The following is a 20,282-nucleotide window of genomic DNA, read 5'->3' on the forward strand; positions in this document are numbered from 1 at the left end:
TTGCAAAATGTTTAAGATCTGCATAATTTGAAAAAGGTTGAAAAAGGCTGGTTAAGTGAAGCACAAGTAAATCTTATTGATCTGGCGAAAATAAAGGTGTGCTAGCAGCTTGCAAATCCCCTAAAATTGGATTTACTCTTAAAGATCTTATTTTTCTACTGTTGGTTAATCAGAGCATAATTAAACAAGCATTACAACAATTGTAATGTAACAAGCTAATTAACCCTTTAAAGGGCAAATTAGCACTTTTGATCACTTGCATCCCCTTACAAAGTGGAGAATCACTCCACTTATTCTGATGGGAATTGCGCCCTCTGGTGTTTAAGATGGTATTGAAATATTCCTTAGCTTGGCGTTCAGACTGTATTTTTATGGAGTCAATTTAGTCCCATTATTTTTGAAAGTAGAGAATGTTTGTAAATGGAAACTGACAATAATGCAACCCAGAAATAATACTTGTTAAAAAATGTTTTCATAAAAAAGGTTTTGAGAGTCACTTTTTTTTAACTTTTTTTCTTTTACAGATTTTATATTTTCAATTTTTTCCCCAGATGTCTTTTATAAATTGAGTTTTACATATTGCATTCTTTTTAAAGATCAGGCGGCCGTTAATGAGAATTATCTGTAGAACACAATTTGAAAAAGAGAAATCCAAAAAAAACCCATTTCATTTTAAATCTGTGCAATTTTGAAAAAAAAAAGAAAATTAAAGCAAAGCTTAACAAAATGAAATATGCATTTTCTTTTTTTAGGAAAAAATATAATGAAGGAAATCAGTAAAGTTACCCTTAAAACTGTTTTAAAATTAGAAACTTTTACTTCTGGAAACTTCACATTAGCATTACAAAAAAGTAAATAAAAAAAAAAATAAAAAAAGCAATCCACTGGAGTTTGTTTCCAGGTTTGAAGACGTTCCGCTTCCCAACCAGGAAGCTTTTTTTAATTCTAAATGTCAGGAATAGCGCTGAGTTTGAGCTTTTATACAGTAGCCCGTCATGATGGATTGTTTTTTTTCTTTTTTTGAAACGACTATGACCTGGATGGCTGAGAATCTTCACCATTAACGTTTACAAAACGTGCCATTTGCTTGTAACAGTAATGGAAGAGAATTTGCTTCATATTCATTGTTGTTGGGAACAGAAAACTCAAGAATAGCAACAAGAAAACATGATCATTTTTTTTTTTGTCTAAAAAGTGGTTTATTGGACAGTGAAGAGAAATCTGATCTAACCATGTAATGCAACAGTGAATTTGTTTAAAAATAGTCATTTACCACAAGGAAAATGTTATCAACAGGAGGTAGGAAAGAAACAGCATTAAAAAAAAAGTTAAAAGGAGACATGTTAGCAGAATAAATACATCTAAAAGAAAATACTGAGTGGCTCTAAAAGCTTAAAACAGGAAGGTTTACATTTATCCGCTTTCTTTTTTTAATTCCATGATTCATTTCAGTGTTACAACACAACCGTTTAGTCAAAAAGCATGTGAGTAGACCAAGGCACTCGACTTTTACTTGTAACAACCGTGCATAACAGTGTAACCGCTGCAGCCTCCTGCAAGCATGCAGTAGGAAAAAAGAAATTATTCCAGTGAGCAAAATGTGAGGCGCAGCCGGTTCATCTGCTTTTTTCTCTTCAGACTTTACTAAATGCACAAACATATCGAGGTACTGATCAACAGTACGCACAGAGCAGAACATTTTAGGCTGTTGTGATTGGTGGATTTACAGAGAATCTGCTTTAGTATGTGTTTATCAGAACATACAAGTGGAAAAGAAGTGAGAAAGACTCAAATATACTTATAAAAAGTTCCTCTGGAAAGACGTCTGCGACAGTAACAGGGTGAGTACAGTTAAATTCACTTCACACAGCTAAAAACAAATGTAACAGCACTAAGAGCGACTTTCATGATTAGAAGTGAGACGAATAAAAGATGGCGTGAGGTTTATCATAAAACTGAGTGGTCCCCACGTTCCTCATTTTAGACAGCACAGAACTGTTTTCTCGGGTCAAAGCCCCCCCTTCCCCAGTTAGGCCTTCTCCAGGGACTGGTAGTACTCCTTCAGAACATCCCAAGCCTTCTGGGCCATGAAGCCGTCGGGGGGGTTCTCTCCCTCTCGAGCCATCCTCCGCATGCGGGTGCCAGAGATGAAATCGTAGTCCTGATGACTGCAACAAACAGAGAAATACCGAGCAGGAGGTGAGTTTGGAAGCTGGAGCCAATTAAGAGATTTTCTTGGTTAAAAAAATAGAACCTTTTTACATTAAGAACAACATTCTTTCAGTTTGGTATATGGACAATTTCCTGATTCACATATTTTATAAAACACCTGAACTGACCTTTTATTATTTTCCTTTCTTTTCTCTAAGGCTTAATGAGAGCAGTGGGCTTTAGGCTGCCCTGCAAGGCTTTAAATCTGGGTTTGAATGGAGACAAAGCCATTCTAAAGCACATATCAAGGTGCTCATTCTGAGCCTGGATCCATATTTATTTTTGATTCTGTTCATGGTGGAGAATCCTGCTTCACAGCAGCAGGTTGAGCCAAACATCCTCTAAATGTGCAGGGTCATCTTCGATCATACCATTTCACTTTTCTTTCACCAGTTCACCGCAGTTCTTCCAGCAATCTACACTTTCTCTGCTCTCTGTTTCTCATCATCTTCTTCTTTCCCATCGCCCTGCTTGCCACAGGTTTGCTGCTGTGTCTAAGAGTAGCAGCAGCAGCAACCCAGAGTGACAGCAGCCTTTTGGCTTAAGTCAGGCATACACTGCGATTTTTTTCACGCAGCTACAGCTCACACTGTACGATAAAACCTCAGGGTTTCGTCGTACGGTGTGAGTTCATAGATCAAAATGCATGTTCAGCCTGACGCACTAACACGTCTATCAGGAAGCCAAACGAGTAGAAGAGGAATATGAAACTTACTAGAGTGAAACGTGCTGCCTTGGCAATTTGTGTAATTTTGTGCTGAAAGCCCTAAAAAAGAAAAGGCGACGACATATTTGGACAAAGACATGGCTGAGCAAATGTGGCTACTACGGTCTGTCAATTTTACAGAAAGAACTCCATTTCAGTCGCACCCCTGCCATGCTTCTGGGTTTACATCTGAGAGGAGGAAGAAAAAGAAGAATCCTTGTTTGCGCACTGAGCGATTTGCCCACAACGGTGACCTCACGTCTCCTGATTGGGAGGTGGTTGTGAGAGGCTGATCGCCCCTTGTTACCCGCCTATACACTACATGACGCACAATCAGGCTGAAAATAAGCCAGATCGAAAAAAATGCGTGCACGACTGGAAACCCGCCACAAAAAAGGGCAAAAAAAATCGCACAGTGTAAGCCCGGCTTAATTTGTATCACGTGCAGCCTGGTCCCGGATGCGCTGGAGGGTTTTACCGTATTAACAGGAGAAGCGGTGCAAGTGAATTTAGACACTGCCGTCGGACAATATGCGGTAATTTATAAATGTTTTAAATCTGGTTGGGTTCAGATTAGCCAGGAGGTGGGTCTGGATCCGAACCCTGTTCCGCTAATCTTTGACCTCTGGATTATCAGATAAAAAATTGTTTCATCCAATTACTTGCTCAGCTCTCTTAAAAGGGTAATGTCACTGCTGTAAACTAGATGCTACTGTGGGTCATAGTTAAGAAAATAATTACTAATATTTGCAAGAGAAATAAAGTCAGAGCAGAGGCCTGCTAGAGCAGAAACATAAATAAGTCTGGTCCAGATTATTCAGTTTAATGGTGACAAGGATGTAGAATGAAATTTATGTGGTTCTGTTTGTAAATGTAAACAATCAATAAGCTGATGAAGTTATTACCATAATAATTCCTATCTAACCAGCTGTTTAAAGGGACTGCTAGCAGCACAAAGTAACCCAGCACTAAATGCTGGCTTATGCTAAAAACAGAAAGCTATATCTAAGTTAGCATCCGCTTTACTGAAACAAAGCACACAGCTGAAGCAATACCCCATGTGTTAAAGGGGATGTTATGCCTCTGTTCATTGGAAATAACACGTTTAACATTTTAATCTTGTTTTTTTATTCAGTATTCATAATAGGATGAGCATGATAACCTTTTTTTGTTGCTAATTTAAGGGAGTTTATTTGAATGTTGCCATTTAGAACAAGGTTTTCTAATGCGATACTTCACAATGTGCATTAAAAAATATAAAAATATGGAAATACCATACTTGATTTGACAACAACAACATTAAATCATCATTAAATAAAGTGGAAAATTCCCCAAGGACATTTTGGCGGTGCCTTTCACTTGGTATGTACTTGTTGTACTGGCTCTAATGGCTTTATGGGGTTAACTGGGCTCTGCTCGCATCAGCTTTTGGTGTCAAACCCCTGCTTTTATAAAATAAATATTATAAAACCAGAAACAGCAGCTCTATACTGCAAAAATGATCTAGAAATAAGTAAAACATTTTTAAATTAAGTTTATTTAGCCTTAATTTGAGCAGGTAAATAAGATGATTTGAAATAAAAAAAAAAATCAAGCATTCTTTTTCTTATTTTAAATTTAAATCGTCTTTTTCCCATCAGCAGTGTCTTACTTACATCCTCAATTAAAGGAAAAATGCAATCATTTTAAGAAAAAATGACTTATTTAGATCAGACATTTTTTTCCAGTCTACGCTTTCTAAAATAAGTGCATCTGATCATTCTTCTTTTACCTAATATATGTACACATTGAACACCATGCAGCCAAAACTTGAGACTCAATGAAAATAAGAAAAAAAAAAAATCCAGACTCCAATAAAGAACTTTGAAAAGTATCACAGAACAGCCTCCTGCCTTAAAAAAACATGATTTAAATGTTAACAGACAGACGTGCATAAAGAATCCAGATTAAAATATGCAGAGTGAGCAGAATTATTCTCATTTTGATCAAAAGTTGGATTTGGATGAAAGTCCTAACATTGCATGATGGGAAACCTGACCAATCTGAATCTGAATCTGAATCTGAATCGTTGTCTCTAAATGCAGCTGGTTATCCATCAGATAGAGAAAAAGAAAATAAACAGCGTGACTTCATGTTGCTGTCATCCTGAGAAACATCAAAGCTTAAACCTAAAACATATTTTATCTCAGGATGAAATAAAACAACTAGTGTTATTCTTGGCTCAGCGTTTCACTGCAGGGACAAAAAGAAGAAGGAAGTCGGAAAACGGGAGCCTTTTTATAAACACCTCCACCTTAATGAGAAATGAATTTACAGAATATCATTTCTGTTTAGACTGCTTGGTCTGGTTGGCCTAGATGTGACATTTTACTGCAGATTAAATGTACAAATAAACACTTCATTTGACCTGGAGTGAGTGGTTCCTGTAGGCCATTACCATAACAAACAGACTAGATGGTCTCTGCTTTGAAGGTTAGTCGGGACCAGAGTGCTTACTTCTTTGGCTCGTAAAAGTCCATGGCTCCTTTGGCTTTGTTGTAGGCAGCAACCTTGAAGGGAACGATCTCCAGGGAGACCAGGCCTGGAGCCATAGTCAGGACCTTGGCTCCATGAGTCGGCTCGTACAGGTCCTTCCCTGTGGCAGGGTGGGGCATGCCTGCAGGATCTCGACCCACGATGTAGAAATTGGCCCCGGCCACCATGCGTGCTCGACAATGCCACTGCACCTGAGGAAACGGAAGACGGTCATTACAAAATGCTCTAATATGAGGGCAGATTTTCAGCAGGTGGGATTATTTAAGTTTTTTATTTCTGCTGGAGATTTAAACTACTCTGTAAGCCTTTTATTTGCGGCTCCAACTGAGATAATTTAGAGTATTGCGCTGCTGCCTGATAAAGCTCACATGCTCTTAAATCTACATGAGGATTTTAATAAAACGAATGGAACCTCATAGTGCTTAAAGTCTGACCACATATGAAAACAAAGTCTTAATCTAAATTACAATCTAGAATCATTTAGCTCTCTAACAACTAGAGGAGGAAAATAAGTGGTTGAGAGCAGCTTTATGGGAAATTCTTCCAAGTTAAAGCGCTTCAGGTGAGGAAAATCAATGCAAAAACTGCTGAAGAGAGGATGGCAAGGCTACATTGATGACAACAGAAATACTAATTTGCTCAGAAAGTTCTAACCCAACCAGTTGAATGAGATTATTTGATGAAAAAAATGCTGATAAAAACTTATTTTCCATGACCTTCCTGTGTTTTTGAGGGCAAAACGAGGAATTCGTGCAAAGCTGATTGACATTTCATACCTTTGGTATTAATGTGTGTCTCTCATTTATTAACTGGCAAAGGAGACAAAAACTGTGGGAACTTCAACTTCAAAACTAAGAAGCTTTCAGGTTAATCACATTATTAGGTTTCTGGTTGGTGCAAATAAGACGAACGCCAGACAGAGAGCACGACATATGGATCACCAAAACTACACAATATTCCTGTCCCTTTGACTTTCTCATAACTAGAGTTCTGACTTCTCGATTACCCTGAACTTATTCCCAGTTTTTGAATTCGATTCCGAATGTAGATGCCTAGTGTTCCAACAGGAAGAAAAAGCAGCTCAATAGCGGCAAAGAAGAATACATGACAACCATCTGTTTATGCGGCTGCTTTCAACAGTTTTGCTTAACATCAATGATTTGATCATGATTTGATCATCTCTGCTACGATAACGACTGGATTATATTATTTAAAAGGCAGCGCACAGCCGGCAAGATTTAACACGGTCGAACTCTGGAGGAGCCGCGTCTTTGGCCATCTGTACTGGTGTTGTGCTAAGATATGTTCTCTGAGGAAATCTGTTCCCCTTCTAATCAGAGTTTAGCTTCAGCAGCGAGAACGGAGCATTTTTCCCCCATTTCGTCTTTCTACATTAGGTTTTAGCAGACACATCTATTGTTTTTTACGTGATCTGGATAAAATATAAATCCCTTCAATCTAAATCTGCCAGGCATGAATCATTTTAAGCAGAACTTTAGTCATTGTTTTTCAGAGTGAGTAGTGTAACTAATCTGATCTGAAACTAAACAAAAAACTAAACTAAACTAAACAAAATTCCCTCATTAACTTAAGGGAGTAGTTAAAAGATTTCCAGCTACTGGGGCAAGAAGACTGATCAGATCACTTTCCTGATATTACTGATTAACTAGCAGCCTGAACGTGACGAACTTCCACCCTGATTCCAGCGTCATCATTTAGAGAGGTGGAAAGACCACACCAACACCATAGAGTTTAAGGCAAGACCTAATCTGAAGAATAAAGAACGTGTCTTTGGGAGAAACCTCGGCAGCAGCCCCCATCATTACCTCAGTTGGTCCTGCATACATCATGGGAGATGGAAAAATGGCAACGATGGTGGAGTCTGGATCCAGCACGCGTTCTTCTAGCACGGCGGCGTGCTGCTTCATCCTCCACGGCAGCGGGACGTCGTCGTCTTTGGTCCAGCCGCCCAGCGGATGGAGCAGCAGGACGGGCCGGCGGTAGCCTCTCTCGATGAGTCGCTTGTGGGTGTCCTGCATCAGGAGGGCGTGGCCGTTATGGACCGGGTTACGGAGCTGAAAGGCGAACACCGCGTCTGACGGTAGAGAAAGAGGAGAGCGGTTGTTAGGTTGAGACCAAAACCAGCAAGTGGATCCAGTGGAGTAAAGAAGCCTTCTATCAATGCGCTGCCCTGCGTCAGATACCTAAAATGTGGCTCAGTACCTGCGTTCATTTCTTTAAACTTCTGTTTCAGCTCATTGGGCGTCAGTCGGTACTGGTCCAGACCGTCATTCCAGTAGATCCTGTCCAGGACCTGCAGGTCTCCACCAACCAGCCAGTCACCACTTTCCATCACCATCTGAAATCAGGATTGTCATCCAGTCATGCATTAGACACAGACTAAATGGAACCAAAAGCCTTCTGTCTGGTTTAAAACAATGTTTTGGTTCTTCTCTTAAACCAAGTAGAACAAACTTAAACACTCCGGCTGGTTCTCAATATGTGTACTTGTGCGTTCTCGTGTACTCGTGAAACGCCATCAGCATCAGCCCTAGTACTGTTCCAATTCAAAAGAACAGAATACCGAGAACAGACAAAGTCCCTGGATGTTTGTCTTGCCTCTCCCTCTTTACCCAGCATGCATCAGAGCAGACATGTCTGTTCTCCAGATTGACAGCTGTCCCAGCATGCACTGCGGTAGCAGCAACAGCTTTCAATGGAGCGCTCACAGAGCTCAGAGGATTAAGTTAAAAGTTCTTTTTTTTCTGTTCTATTATACCTTTGAGCGTCACTATATGGTCCATTTTGTCATTTAATGCGCAATTAAAAAAAAAATCTGAAGTTGAGAGGACCGTGGCAACCAGTGGGCAGCCAGGGCTAATTTTAGCCCATCTTTAGCAGCCTTCTCTCGGCATAGCCGTGTGTGAAGGAGCACTGGCTCTGACAGCGATTATTTGTTTTATTTGGTAAAATGTTCGCTTGATTTATGTTTATTTGGCTGTGCTTAATATTACTCCCCCACTCAACGAAAAAAGTAATAAATAATAATTATCTAGAGACTAATAATAACAGGAGGTGAAATGCAGCTCCAGACTAGCCAAGTGTGTGGCGATGTCATCAGTGTGCTTCTGTTCCAGTGGACCCATATTTATGCTGCGTGCTCCTGTTCTCACCAAGTCCACACTTTACTGTATTCCTCTCAAGATTTACTTGGCGAGGTCCGTACTCGCGTTGTAGTGAATTGAGAAACGGCCTCTGGGTTCCTCAAGCAAGACCCATAACCCCACACTGCTCCCCGGGCGCCGCACAATGGCAGCCCACTCCTCTCCAAGGAGATGGGATAAATGCAAAGGTAAATTTCTCCAAAGTGAGATAAATAAAGTTCAATTAAAAAACACTGAATAAAAATCACTTCTTAATTATCGTCAGTGTTTTTTGTTGTCTTGCCATTTTAAGTGTGAACCTTCTGCATTAGTCAGCAGTACTCCATGAGATCTGCTCGTTTAAAAGGAACACTCACTGGTCCAGACCTGGAGAACTGTTATGACTTTACAGAAAATCAAACCAGGATCTAAGCTTAAATACAGAATTCAGACCAAAAACAGGACCAATGCAGTCAAATGATCAATGCTGCACATTATCAATCTAATTGAGCAGATTAGACCAATACATCAGCTGGCTTATGCTTCTAACAGATATGTGGATACATTCATTGAATGATTGGTGCTTTTGGCAGCCATGTGTAGAGATCACATGGAGTGCATGTATTGCAGCTCCTCCATTATTGATGTTTTATGTGATTTGGTAATTCATTTTTGCTTTTTATTAAAGCTTATGTCATTCTTATTTTGTCATGTTGTCATTTTAATCCTGGATCCTTGCTTCCCCGAGCAAAGCGGTCCTCTGCTGTTCAGCCTGGGCCCACAGAGAAGGGTTTTATCGAATATGGACCAGAAACCCCTTTACCACAGCTGCACAAAAGCAATAAACCAAAGTCACCTTCAGAACTGGCCGGTCTGCATCTGGACAGAAAAACTTCAGGGAAAAGCACCCAAGTGGAGGACTGTATACAAGACTCCAATAAAAGGGGATTTTACATGGTGCCATCGCCACAAACTTGTTTGTATCTTTTATTAATCGAGGTGTTTTAAATTAGTGTCCTTTCTGCTGTCTGTCTGTAAACGCGTTCCACGTTTTTATGGAATGCAAAAGACTAAAGACAATTTTATAGCCTTTTAATGAGTGTTTTTAGTCTTTTTGGGACAAAAGCTCTTTTTAATAGGAGGAGTTTGCCAAAATAGAAGAAAGAGCCAAAGGGTCAACTTTTAAATGTTTTAATCAGTGAAGCAAAGATGGCCGTTTACCTGTCCCCCAGAGACAGACTGCAGGAAGGAGCTCACCTTGATGCCATGGCTCTGTAGAAGTGAGACGTTAAAGCCAGAACAAGGCTGGAGTTTCACTTCCACAAAGCCACGCAGAACATGGAGGACTTTATTCAGCTGTGGGATTTTAACATGTTATGTGCAGCGTCTTTAGATGAAGGACAACTTCAGTTTAACAAGCCCTTCATTTTTAGCTGACAATTGTTTTCACCTTAATAGTAATTTTTTAATTGACAATTTACATCAGTCGTCGTTTATATTCTTTGAATTGTGCAAATAAAGTGTTGGTTAAAGTCAAAAAAGTCATCTGGTTATTTTTTTTTTTCATGTAAATGGGGAATGAAAATAAACGAGCATCGACTTTAAGAATTGCAAAACATTGCTGTCAGTTTCATTAGACAAACTCCAAACTCCAAAACAAAACAAACAAAAAACCAGTCCTTTTCTGTTTTTCTGGTTCTGGTCTAAAATACAATCAAAGGCAGCTTTATCCCACAATAGAGGAAACTTTCTCCCCTTGAGAATAATCGAACAATGGCGTTGAGGCGATGCGGCTGCAGGCACAGAGTGATTCTGTTTCAGGCGTTATCTTTACAATGGCAGATCTGAAAAAAATCCATCTGTGTCACTTCATTAACATCTAATCCATCATGTAAACAGCCTTTGATATTCATATGTTAAGGAACACAGCCTGGCTGCAGTTTGGGATTTTAACTGCGCTTAAATCAGCTTTGCTGTCTGCAGCAGAGGCGTCTCCATGATTTGATCTAAGAGCAGGCTGTGTGAAAAAAAAAAAAAAAAGACAAAAATTCACGTTTAAATTTTCTTGTCCTTTGGTGGCTTTAAAGACTTGATCCATCTGTGGTAAACTGGGGAGAAGTGGCTGACATGTAACCATGAAAGAATGTCCAACAACTTCACATGAGAAAAGGGGCCCGACCGACCAAACAAACAGACGCGGCACCGCGGCTTCCAGCGAGGGGGGCCTCTAGCCGACAGACAGGTAAACAGGAAAAAGTGGATTAAGTACATCTCAAGTGGAGCGGTTCATTGGTGGCTGACAGCAGACAGAAACAACGTGGTACGGCTGTCGCTGTAAAGGCCCGCTGACAGATTGGCTCCGGTGCAGCCAGTCAAACGTATATTCATGTAAACACACACACACTTTTAACGAGGGAGGTCTTAATCAGAGCAGGCTGAACACACATCAGATTAGACGCACCGCTGAGTAGCGTGTGTGTGGTGGCGGCGCTGAGGCGTCAGGTGTCGAAAGTGAAGAGTCATGGTCCCAATTTAGGACACGTGTGGCCCCGCTATCCATCATTTAACACATGAGCCACATTACAGCAGGGATATGGTAGGGGAAAAAAAAGATAAGGTGCTGAAATATCAGCGCGGTTTTTAGGGGCTCTGACTGCAGGCTGGTTTTTAACACCAAGAAGATGGAAAATTATCTAATCATTAGTAAATTAATGTCAGTACAAGCCAGGTCAGAGTTTGACCTACTAAGTTAATCCCTACAATAAAAAAACAAACAAAAAACAAATAAGTCCAAGGTTTCCAAGTCAAACTTTCTACGTATCGCTCATATAAACATCCAAACCTTACAGACCTAAAAAACTAATTTAATTCGAACTAACTATACTATTGGCTGACAAAATAATGCTTCTCTTTCTTTCTTTTTTTTATGTTTCAGATCAAATCAATTTGAATATCGCACCAAATAAACCTCTTACGATTTAGTGTAAAGCCCCTTTTATAGGAAAATATGCAGAGAAAAAGTAAAAAAAAAAAGTAAAAAAAGAAAAAAACACAAACAAAGGAAAAGATAAATTACAAAGATGCAAATATAATGCAGTGGGGGTTAAGCTCAGTGCGCAAACGAGGATTCTTCTTCTTCCTCTGAGATGAAAAAACAAAAGCTTGGTGGGGGTGCAGGGGAAATGGAGTTCTTTCTGTAAAATAAGTAGTAGCCATGTTTGCTCAGCCATGTCTTTGTCCAAACACGTCGTTGCCTTTTCTTTTTAGGGCTTTCACCACACAAAATTGCACAAATTGCCAAGGCAACGCATTTCCCTCTAGTGAGCTTCATATTACTCCTCTACTCGTTTGGCTTCCAGATAGACGTGTTGGAGTAGCTCCATCTCACTGCGGAGCCGAGTCCCTCGTGATTTTTAGACGTACATTGTGAGCAGGTGGCATCAGAGCATCAGGTCTTTTTTTCATTTAGCAGGGGAATAATAACTAACACAGTCAGATAAACACAAACCAAATGAACATTTTGCCAAATAAAACCAATAAATCACCATCAGAGCCAGCGGTACTTCACACACGGCTATGCAGAGACAGGGCTGCTGCAGACGGGCTGCGGTTAGCCCTGGCTGCCGTTAGCCTCAGAGCTCCGCTGTTCTCTCAACTTCAGAAATCTTTTTTTTTAACTTCCGCATTTAATTAGTAAATGGGCCATATATATAGTTACGCTTGAAAGTATAACTGGCTGGTTGGTTTGATTGACCTGCAGAGAGCTGTCAATCTCAAGAATGGACAAGTCTGCTCTGATGCATGATGGGTAAATAGGGAGGGGCGAGAACAACATCCGAGGACTTTGTCCGTTCTCGGTCTTCTTGTTCCTGTAAATTGGAACAGTGCTAGGGCTGAGGCGGATGGCCTTTCACGAGTACATGAGAAGGCACAAGCATGCGTATTGAGAAACGGCATTTATCTGAGATCATGGGGATTTGACATTCATGTTAATAGGGAGCATCCCCCACATCAACATCTTGATTTGCTTTGTTTATACTACGTTTTCAACTAAAACTATTAATATGATGTAACCATTTGGTTGCTTTGAACATGAAACTTGCCAACCGCAAGGGAAAAAAAAATAAATCTAGCCAGAGAGTAGAGGGGTGCTGCTCTACTGTTACATTGGATATACTCCATGGACTGGGGTTAAACACACCATCCTTTATCCTTTACTTTCCTCCCCAGTAATCTTTATTTATTGACTCGCCAAAATCACATTATGGCTAATGCTTAAACAATTTCCCATCATTTCCATATAGGACCAGAATGAGCACTTTTACCATTAGGGTCAAAAACATAATTAGAAAATGCTTTAATTATACTGCAAGTGGTTTTCAATTGAAGATTTTCTGTCATTTTGGTTTAATTTGATCTTGTTTATTTTTTTTATTTTACATAATTAATTGAGATTATATTCCTTTCTGTATGAATATGGAGTGTGATTGCTACATTTCCAGTTTACATAAACTATATATACATCATTCAGTTTGTTTTCATATAAATTTAATTCACAAAGCCAAGAGTATTTGGAAATCATTTAAGAAAATTACACTGCATTAAAAAATGATTGTGCACATTGTGGTTTAAACTGTTTTTGTCATGATTGTGTTAAATCTATATCCTGTTTGAGTTTTGCAGTTGCTCCAGTCCCTTAGCTGATGAACCTATAGGTGGCCAGGGGGGGGGCTGAGCTGATTTGGACCATACCACATCAATGCTTTTAGTTCAGTTGAGGTTTTAGTATGTTTTATAGCCCTTATGTTTCGTTTGTGGTTTGATCAGCCACCGTTAAGTTCCCCCTGTGTTTCATTATGCGAGGTCAGTTTGTTTAAGCTAAGACATGTTTTGTTGCTAGTTATTCTGAGTCATTTTGCTACTTTGACCTCTTTCTTGGCCCATTCCTTTTGTATATGTTATATTTCACTTTTTGGGTTAAATAAAAGAGCCCTATTTTTGGACTCAAACCTGTGCCTGACTGAGCCCACTGCTTGGTCCATCACAATGAGGTAAATGGGCGGGGCAGTACCTACAGCAGCACAGCATCCAGATTCAAGACCTTCAGTAGATGGCTGCCTCGGAAAGATTGCAGGAAGCGATGGGGGAGCGATAGTGGTTAGGGCGTAGGGCTTGGAATCCTGAGGTTCTGAGTTCAAGCCACCACTCTCCACTCCCACAGTCTGCGGGAGTGGGGAATGGTGGTCCTTGGTATGCCTTTCCATGTGGTCGTACTTCTAGATTTGGAGCAGGGGCGCTATTTTTAAAAACCGAGGAACAACTACAATGGACAACTACGACGAAAGCTTCATCGAGGAGGTTCGGAAGTACAACCACTTGTACGATGCCTCGAACAAATTATAAAATGATGTCAAGGTCTCTGCCAAAACAAAGTGCTCGTGGCCATCTGTCTAAGTTCTTGCAAGTTCTCGAATAGGATCCCCCTTGCGCTTTGGCAGGAAACTGCTGTGCATCCCTAGAAATTCCAGACGAACGGTGCAGAAGCATACCAGAAAAACTGCTTCACGACCCGACCCAAGCGACATTTGATGTGTGCGGTTGCAGAAGTCTAATCTGCCCTTAAGGGAATGGGTTAAATGCAGAGGTAAATTTCTCCATTGTTAGATTAATAAAGTTCTATTATTAGTATTAAGCAATATATAAGAATCCAATTCCTCCAGAGGTTCAAACCTTCCTTTGGCAGAAATAAGGTTGGATCTGGGCTCCGTCTGTGAAGGATCTTGAGGGTAAGCTGCTTTCAAAAAGAATTTTTCTCACTGTAGTGTAACCATGAATGTTTAACAGTAGGTTGCCGTTTCAACTACAGGTCCAAAATGAAGGCTCTACTTGTGAAAATGAGTCCAAAGATGAAAACTAACAGATACTGTTAAACTATTAGGTTTTTCTGAGAAGCAACTTTCCGTATTTCAAAATTACCCCAAAGGTAGAGCACAAATGCTTTTCCTGGGAGAAACGTATGGCTGCAGATGAATTCTGAGTCGTTCTTTGAAACTAGACCCAAAGATCCATTTATGTCACCGATTTCAAAGGCATGTCGTTTAACGCACGAACAGGCCATCATCCCGAGTGATTCCAGCGGGTGCTGGCAGGCCTAATGTAAAAAATCTGAAGGCTGTCAGCAGCTGAGGTGTCGGTGTGAGGGGATCAATAAACTTGGCTCCTCAGAAGAATGTTTTCAGGATCACGCTACGATTTGTTTCCCACAAACTTAATAAATCCAGCGTGTCCAGAGCTGGCCGCATCACAGTCAGGAAGGATGGGTTTTTAACTGCGTAAACAAGCTAAAACTTTTTCCAAAATACGTGACTGGGAAACAAACAGAGAATTAATAAAAACAAATTTAAAGAAAGAAAGTGATCGGACCGTGTGGAGGCTGAAACATGTCCAGGTGAGAAAAAGCATCATCTCAGTGACACAAACCTTGATGTATGGGTGGTCTTTGCAGGTGGTGCCCCACTGCCGAGCACAACGCTCTTCCTTTCTGTGGACAAAGAACTCCGGGTTACGAAGGATGGCCACGCGCCTGCCTTCGTAGACCAGCGCCACCGCGGTCACGCCATCCAGACGCTCCTTATCTGCAGTTGACACCGGCAGCACTATGGGCACCGAGAGGTTGATCACACCCCCTAGAAGAGAAGGGACAGTAAATATTTGACAAAGTCCGCTGCTATTTACAAAAAGACAGCCAAGATTTTTATTGGTTACTGCACAATATTTCCTATGAAGCCTTAGCTGCCAGCTAATCCAATTAGCAACTTCATCACCAATCCATGTTTTCCATACTTGACTAAGCAGCTATGCAGGAATAATTGAGTGAAACACATTTTTTTTAGCATAACAGCTCCCTCCCAGTGTAGTGAGACAAATCTGCATCTTTGACAACATATAACAGAGAGGTTTGAAGGCCTTTAAGGCAGAGTGATCAGAGCGTAACCCGCCTCAGAATCCAATTTCTTTGCATTAGACCGGAAGTCTTCAACAGGGGGTCCTCGAGGCCTAGGGGGTCCACGGAGGTACTGCATGGGGATCATGAAAGTTTTGGTTGATTAGAATTTTTTTTATATTCCCTGCTGCATCTTTTTTCCATTAATTGAAATGTCTTTAAATCCACATTAACATGAATTCAACAGACTGTAGACTTCAACACCTGTCCCATCAACCAGGAATCAGAATCAGAAATACTTTAATAATCCCAGGGAGAAATTAATTTTATTACATTACTCAATCTTTAATAGAGTGACTATAGAACCAGTTTGATATAACACTATTTAATACAATATATAAAATTAGCAGGTCCCTGCTCCATCTCACCATCAGTTTGGGGGTCCTTGGCCTGGAAAAGGTTGAAGACCCCTGTATAAGACAGTATACACTGGACTTATGGGATGCTTTTTTTAATGTAGCAACAGTCTTAGCACTGCCCTCTAGGTTTAAACAGTAGATATTGCAGTTAAATGTTCCTAAAGACTACATCCTGATACAGGTGTTCCATTTCAGCCTCTCTCCAACTCTGGTGACGAGGAGTGTGGAAAATCCTCCACCTCAAACTAACCTGTAAGTACCAGCGTCCCTTTGTTTACCGTCTGTGCTTCAATATGGCTATTCTAAGCTAGGCTAAACTAGCTGAAAAACTTTGCCCATTTCTCAGGGTCTCTTAGTAGCTTTTTTCAGAATGGTGGAGTTATGTTTTAAATCTGGGGTACCACTTTGGGACATTGGACTATGACAGATATCCAACCAATAAGATTTAAACAGAAAACTTTAAGCAAATGCTGGTTTTTACAAAACAGTTTTAGGAGAGAGAAAAATGCGGCTATTACAGCTTTTTAGGTACATTGACATCAGAAAAAAAACAAAGAAAACACTTCCATGATGCAACCTCCATGAGACTCGGCACATGTAGAGTACAAAATCAATTAATTAATGCGAGAGCATCAATCGCCACAAGCCGAGTATTGGTCTGTACCATCAGGTGGTGTCTGGAGGCGCTGTTAAAGAATACGAAGGTGACAAATAACTGTTCTCCAGTAGTGGAGCTTATTGTTTAGAGGCCATTTAGATTATCCCTCTACAGACCAGCTGCAGAAAAGACTGCCGTTTCACTTCATCAGTTATCTGTCCAGGTTCAATGCTGAGCTGTGTGCTCCTGGACCAATCTATAGGGGAACAAACCTATCCGGTAATTACAGTTTGCCAAGTACAAGTTCTCACTGCTCTGTGATAAATTATAGTGTAAATCGACACACTCCTAGTGTGTAGTTGGTGGTGCTGAACAAAGGAAATGCATGAAATAATATTTCAAACTGAACCCTTCAACAAACAAGCAGCACTAATGGAGTGAAATAAGAGGTGGTTTTCATTTTTTCTCTGGGAAAACCGAACCCGCTCAAAGAGTCAGAGTTCTGTACTCAATCATTTGTTGGAACCAAACGGTTTATCATTTGCCAGAGAGATATGAGCAGATTTTAAACTTTATGGGTTTAAGGACCAATGTTCCAGCTGATTTCTCTGCCCACAGAGTCGGAAATCACAAGTTCCAACTTGAAATTGAAAACACCAATGCGCCTCTAACTGGCTCTGATTCTTGGATCGGTTTGGTTTTTTGCATCTAAAAACATTACATGTCAAAGGAAACCATCATAACTTAAAAAAAAATTTGGTAAATCATTTTCTACAGCTAAAAATCCATTAGAAGTTTCCTCTAAGTTTCAGGCTCTTTCAACAGTTAGCAGAAACCAGTTTAACATAGAGATGTGGAAGATTTCTAGAAAAACGCTGGACATTTAGCATCCCACTACAGCTACATATACAAAAAGAAAAAAAGTTTAGGTTTCACTTAACTACAAACTAATGATGGTAAGAAAATTTAAAAAAAATAAATAAATTTGACCATTACATTTACATAGAAACCATATGTTGATCACTTTACTGTTAAATAAGCAGCCCTCTGGACGCCTCCTCTAATTGTATCAGGGTTTATACAGAATTACTTTTTAATGCGGTTCACAAAATCCACGGTTCGGTTCACGGTTTTGTGGTCACGGTTTTCGGTTCGGTATATGTTGATTGTTAGGAAAATCAATTATGTCTTGTATAGTCAGGTTAAAACTGAAAGAAAAAAGCAGTCCGACATTTGATACATCATTCTGACAGTCTTAGGTTAAAAATAGGTGAGATTCTGGCATTGCAAGAGAGGAGACAGTGCTGGTTCCAACATGTGCTTCATTTATTTGGCAAACAATTTGCCAACGGTCCCACTGGGAGGATGTCTCCGCAGGTGAGCTGACATGTTGGTCGTGTTGCTGTTAGCATAAACAAAACGTGTTGCACAATGCTTGCACACTGTCGCACTTTTATCCACAACTTTCTTTCCGCCGTCATCGTAGGTCATTCTAAATGCAAAGTGGTCCCATACAGCAGACCTATAAAGTGCTGCTGGCGCGTCTTCCAACTCCTGTTCTTTCCCACTCGCCATACCCACACAATTCTCCACAACAACTGATTTTTTTCTGCTACACCCGGCTACGCTGTTTCGCTTCTTCTTCTTGTTGTTTACTACTGGTGGTTGGCTTTGGTCGCAGTACCGCCACCTTCTGCTCTGGAGTGTACACGCTTGGCCTAAGAAAACGGAGCAGCGCATGAACCGAACGCAACACAAGCGAATCGAACCGAGACAGTCGAACCGAACGGTTTTCATATAAATAGATCACGGCAAAATCCTTCGTCATTTTTACCATCGACAGGCTGCAGCCATGTCCCGGATTCCTCGTTTTCCAGCCACTTTTATGGAAATTTGTATTCTCCAATTCTCTAGCTTTTTCTCCGCCTCTAGCTTCTTTTCCAAACATATGGCTTTTACGATCAACTGGAAGCAGTTCCACGCAAACACACAGAACCAGTTATATATGATATAATATATCTGAAGAAATTGTCTTTATTGTTTAGCCAATTAAGGCCTTCATTTAAAAAAATATAATTTAATGACTTTTAATGACCAGCGGAAACCCTGTGTATAGTGAAGGACTTACAGCGTGCTACGACAGAAGCAACCAACAGAAGGTTGAAAGTAGATTTCTGTTTGGTAAACCAGCAGGCTTGTATGTTTATTCAGTTTGCTGTCAAATACTTGGAATGAAAAGAAACTGGAAAAAAGGCAGGACAGTATACGGTGTTGATCAATAAAAGGTTTTTCCTCTCCATCCCTTCACAACTAACAGGAAACTAAAGACTTTCTATTTATAAATATTAATACATTTCTGTTTCTCAAACAGAGAACAAAACTTGGGAGATCGAAATTGTGTCTACTGGTGTTCATATTATTACTATATGTGTGAAAACAAAAATAAATGCTTATTCGTCGCCATTTTATCATCAAAAAAAAAAGCTGTTAATGCAAAAAAATTAAAAATAAATCAAAAAAGTTGATAGTTTTAATATGTTGCAAATCATTAACCATTTTAAATAAAATCCCCACTTGTTGGAATCCTCCTTGTGATGCAGTTTTCTGGGTTTTAAGAGCCTCGGAGTAAAATAAGAAGAAAAAGATCATCATGCATAACTTTTCTCCTGCTTCACAATAATGTTCTACTCTCTGAGGTTGCAACATCAAAAAGTTGGAAACTTTATCGATAAAACCCACCAAGGAAAGCAGAAGACCTCTAGATGAAGGCTTTAAGGCGTCTTCTGAGAGCCTGGATTAAGATAAAAACAACTACTCCTGAAGTTAAGATGTTGTAATATTTTATTTATTTTGTTTCTTTCCGTTTTATTTCACTTTTTGGACATCAGAATTCCCACCGCAATAGAAAGTGGTTTCTGATCCATTCTTTTAGTCAATAAATCATGATGAAAACCCGGTCAGCAATGTTCTCTCTCTTAGCAATGTTCTCTCCATGTAACAGTACGAGTTAATAAAGTCTGAATAAGCTGAAGTGTTTGGCAGCGAAACACAAGAGCTGTGTGAAACCAACATCTGCAACAACAATAAGCTGTTGCAGATTTCCCTTGAAAAGAATAATTTAAAAAAAAAAGATCTGAGAACATAAACCACACAGAGGAAGAGGGTCAGACGGATCTCTGAGATGGTTTTCCTCACTTTTCTCAACCCTATTTATTTCTCAATTCAATATGAGAAATAAGCGGAAATAAAATTGCAGAACCTCTACAGGACAGACATACAAGTTTACTTTAGGTTCACACTCCTCTCATCGTCATCAACGACTACCAGCCAATCACAGCGCGGATCTGGTTATCTTCATCTTATTTATTACTGGGCTTATTTTGTCGAGAAGAAAAGGGAATGGTCTGATTCAAGCCCTGCTTAAGTGACACGGGTCCAGACACTTAGCTGGATCGACAGTAGGGTCAAAGTAGCAAGTGACCTAAAGGACCAGATTAGCCTAGGTTCAGAACCCATGAAGCCTTTTGAAGAATGGTGAATTGTTTTCACCGAATTAAATAAGACTTTTCTCCATTTTGGGGCTATTTTTCATGAAAAACAATATAAAGCTAACACCCTACCCTGTGATTATTCCAACCTTTTTCCTTAATCCATAGCTCCACTTTCTACAAAATAAAAACATTTTTAAGCATAAAAAATACATTTCACAACTTCTGGATTATATATA

General features: G+C 39.9%; 1 protein-coding gene across 1 annotated transcript in view; it reads right to left on the reverse strand.

Annotated features, from left to right (window-relative positions):
* Window positions 1-1,193: 1,193 nt before the first annotated feature.
* Window positions 1,194-20,282, reverse strand: part of papss1 (3'-phosphoadenosine 5'-phosphosulfate synthase 1) — a 30,903-nt gene continuing 11,814 nt past the window's right edge. Inside the window, exons 8-12 of the mRNA XM_015390364.1 lie at window positions 15,076-15,281; window positions 7,676-7,811; window positions 7,279-7,547; window positions 5,414-5,643; window positions 1,194-2,168 (exon numbers count right to left, since the gene is read on the reverse strand). Of these exons, the coding sequence (XP_015245850.1) occupies window positions 2,030-2,168; window positions 5,414-5,643; window positions 7,279-7,547; window positions 7,676-7,811; window positions 15,076-15,281 (980 nt within the window). The 3' untranslated portion in view covers window positions 1,194-2,029. The remainder of the gene's footprint in view (window positions 2,169-5,413; window positions 5,644-7,278; window positions 7,548-7,675; window positions 7,812-15,075; window positions 15,282-20,282) is intronic.

Source organism: Cyprinodon variegatus, unplaced genomic scaffold (genome assembly GCF_000732505.1).
Source record: "Cyprinodon variegatus isolate N-32 unplaced genomic scaffold, C_variegatus-1.0 Scaffold494, whole genome shotgun sequence".
In the NCBI taxonomy this organism is placed as follows: domain Eukaryota; kingdom Metazoa; phylum Chordata; class Actinopteri; order Cyprinodontiformes; family Cyprinodontidae; genus Cyprinodon; species Cyprinodon variegatus.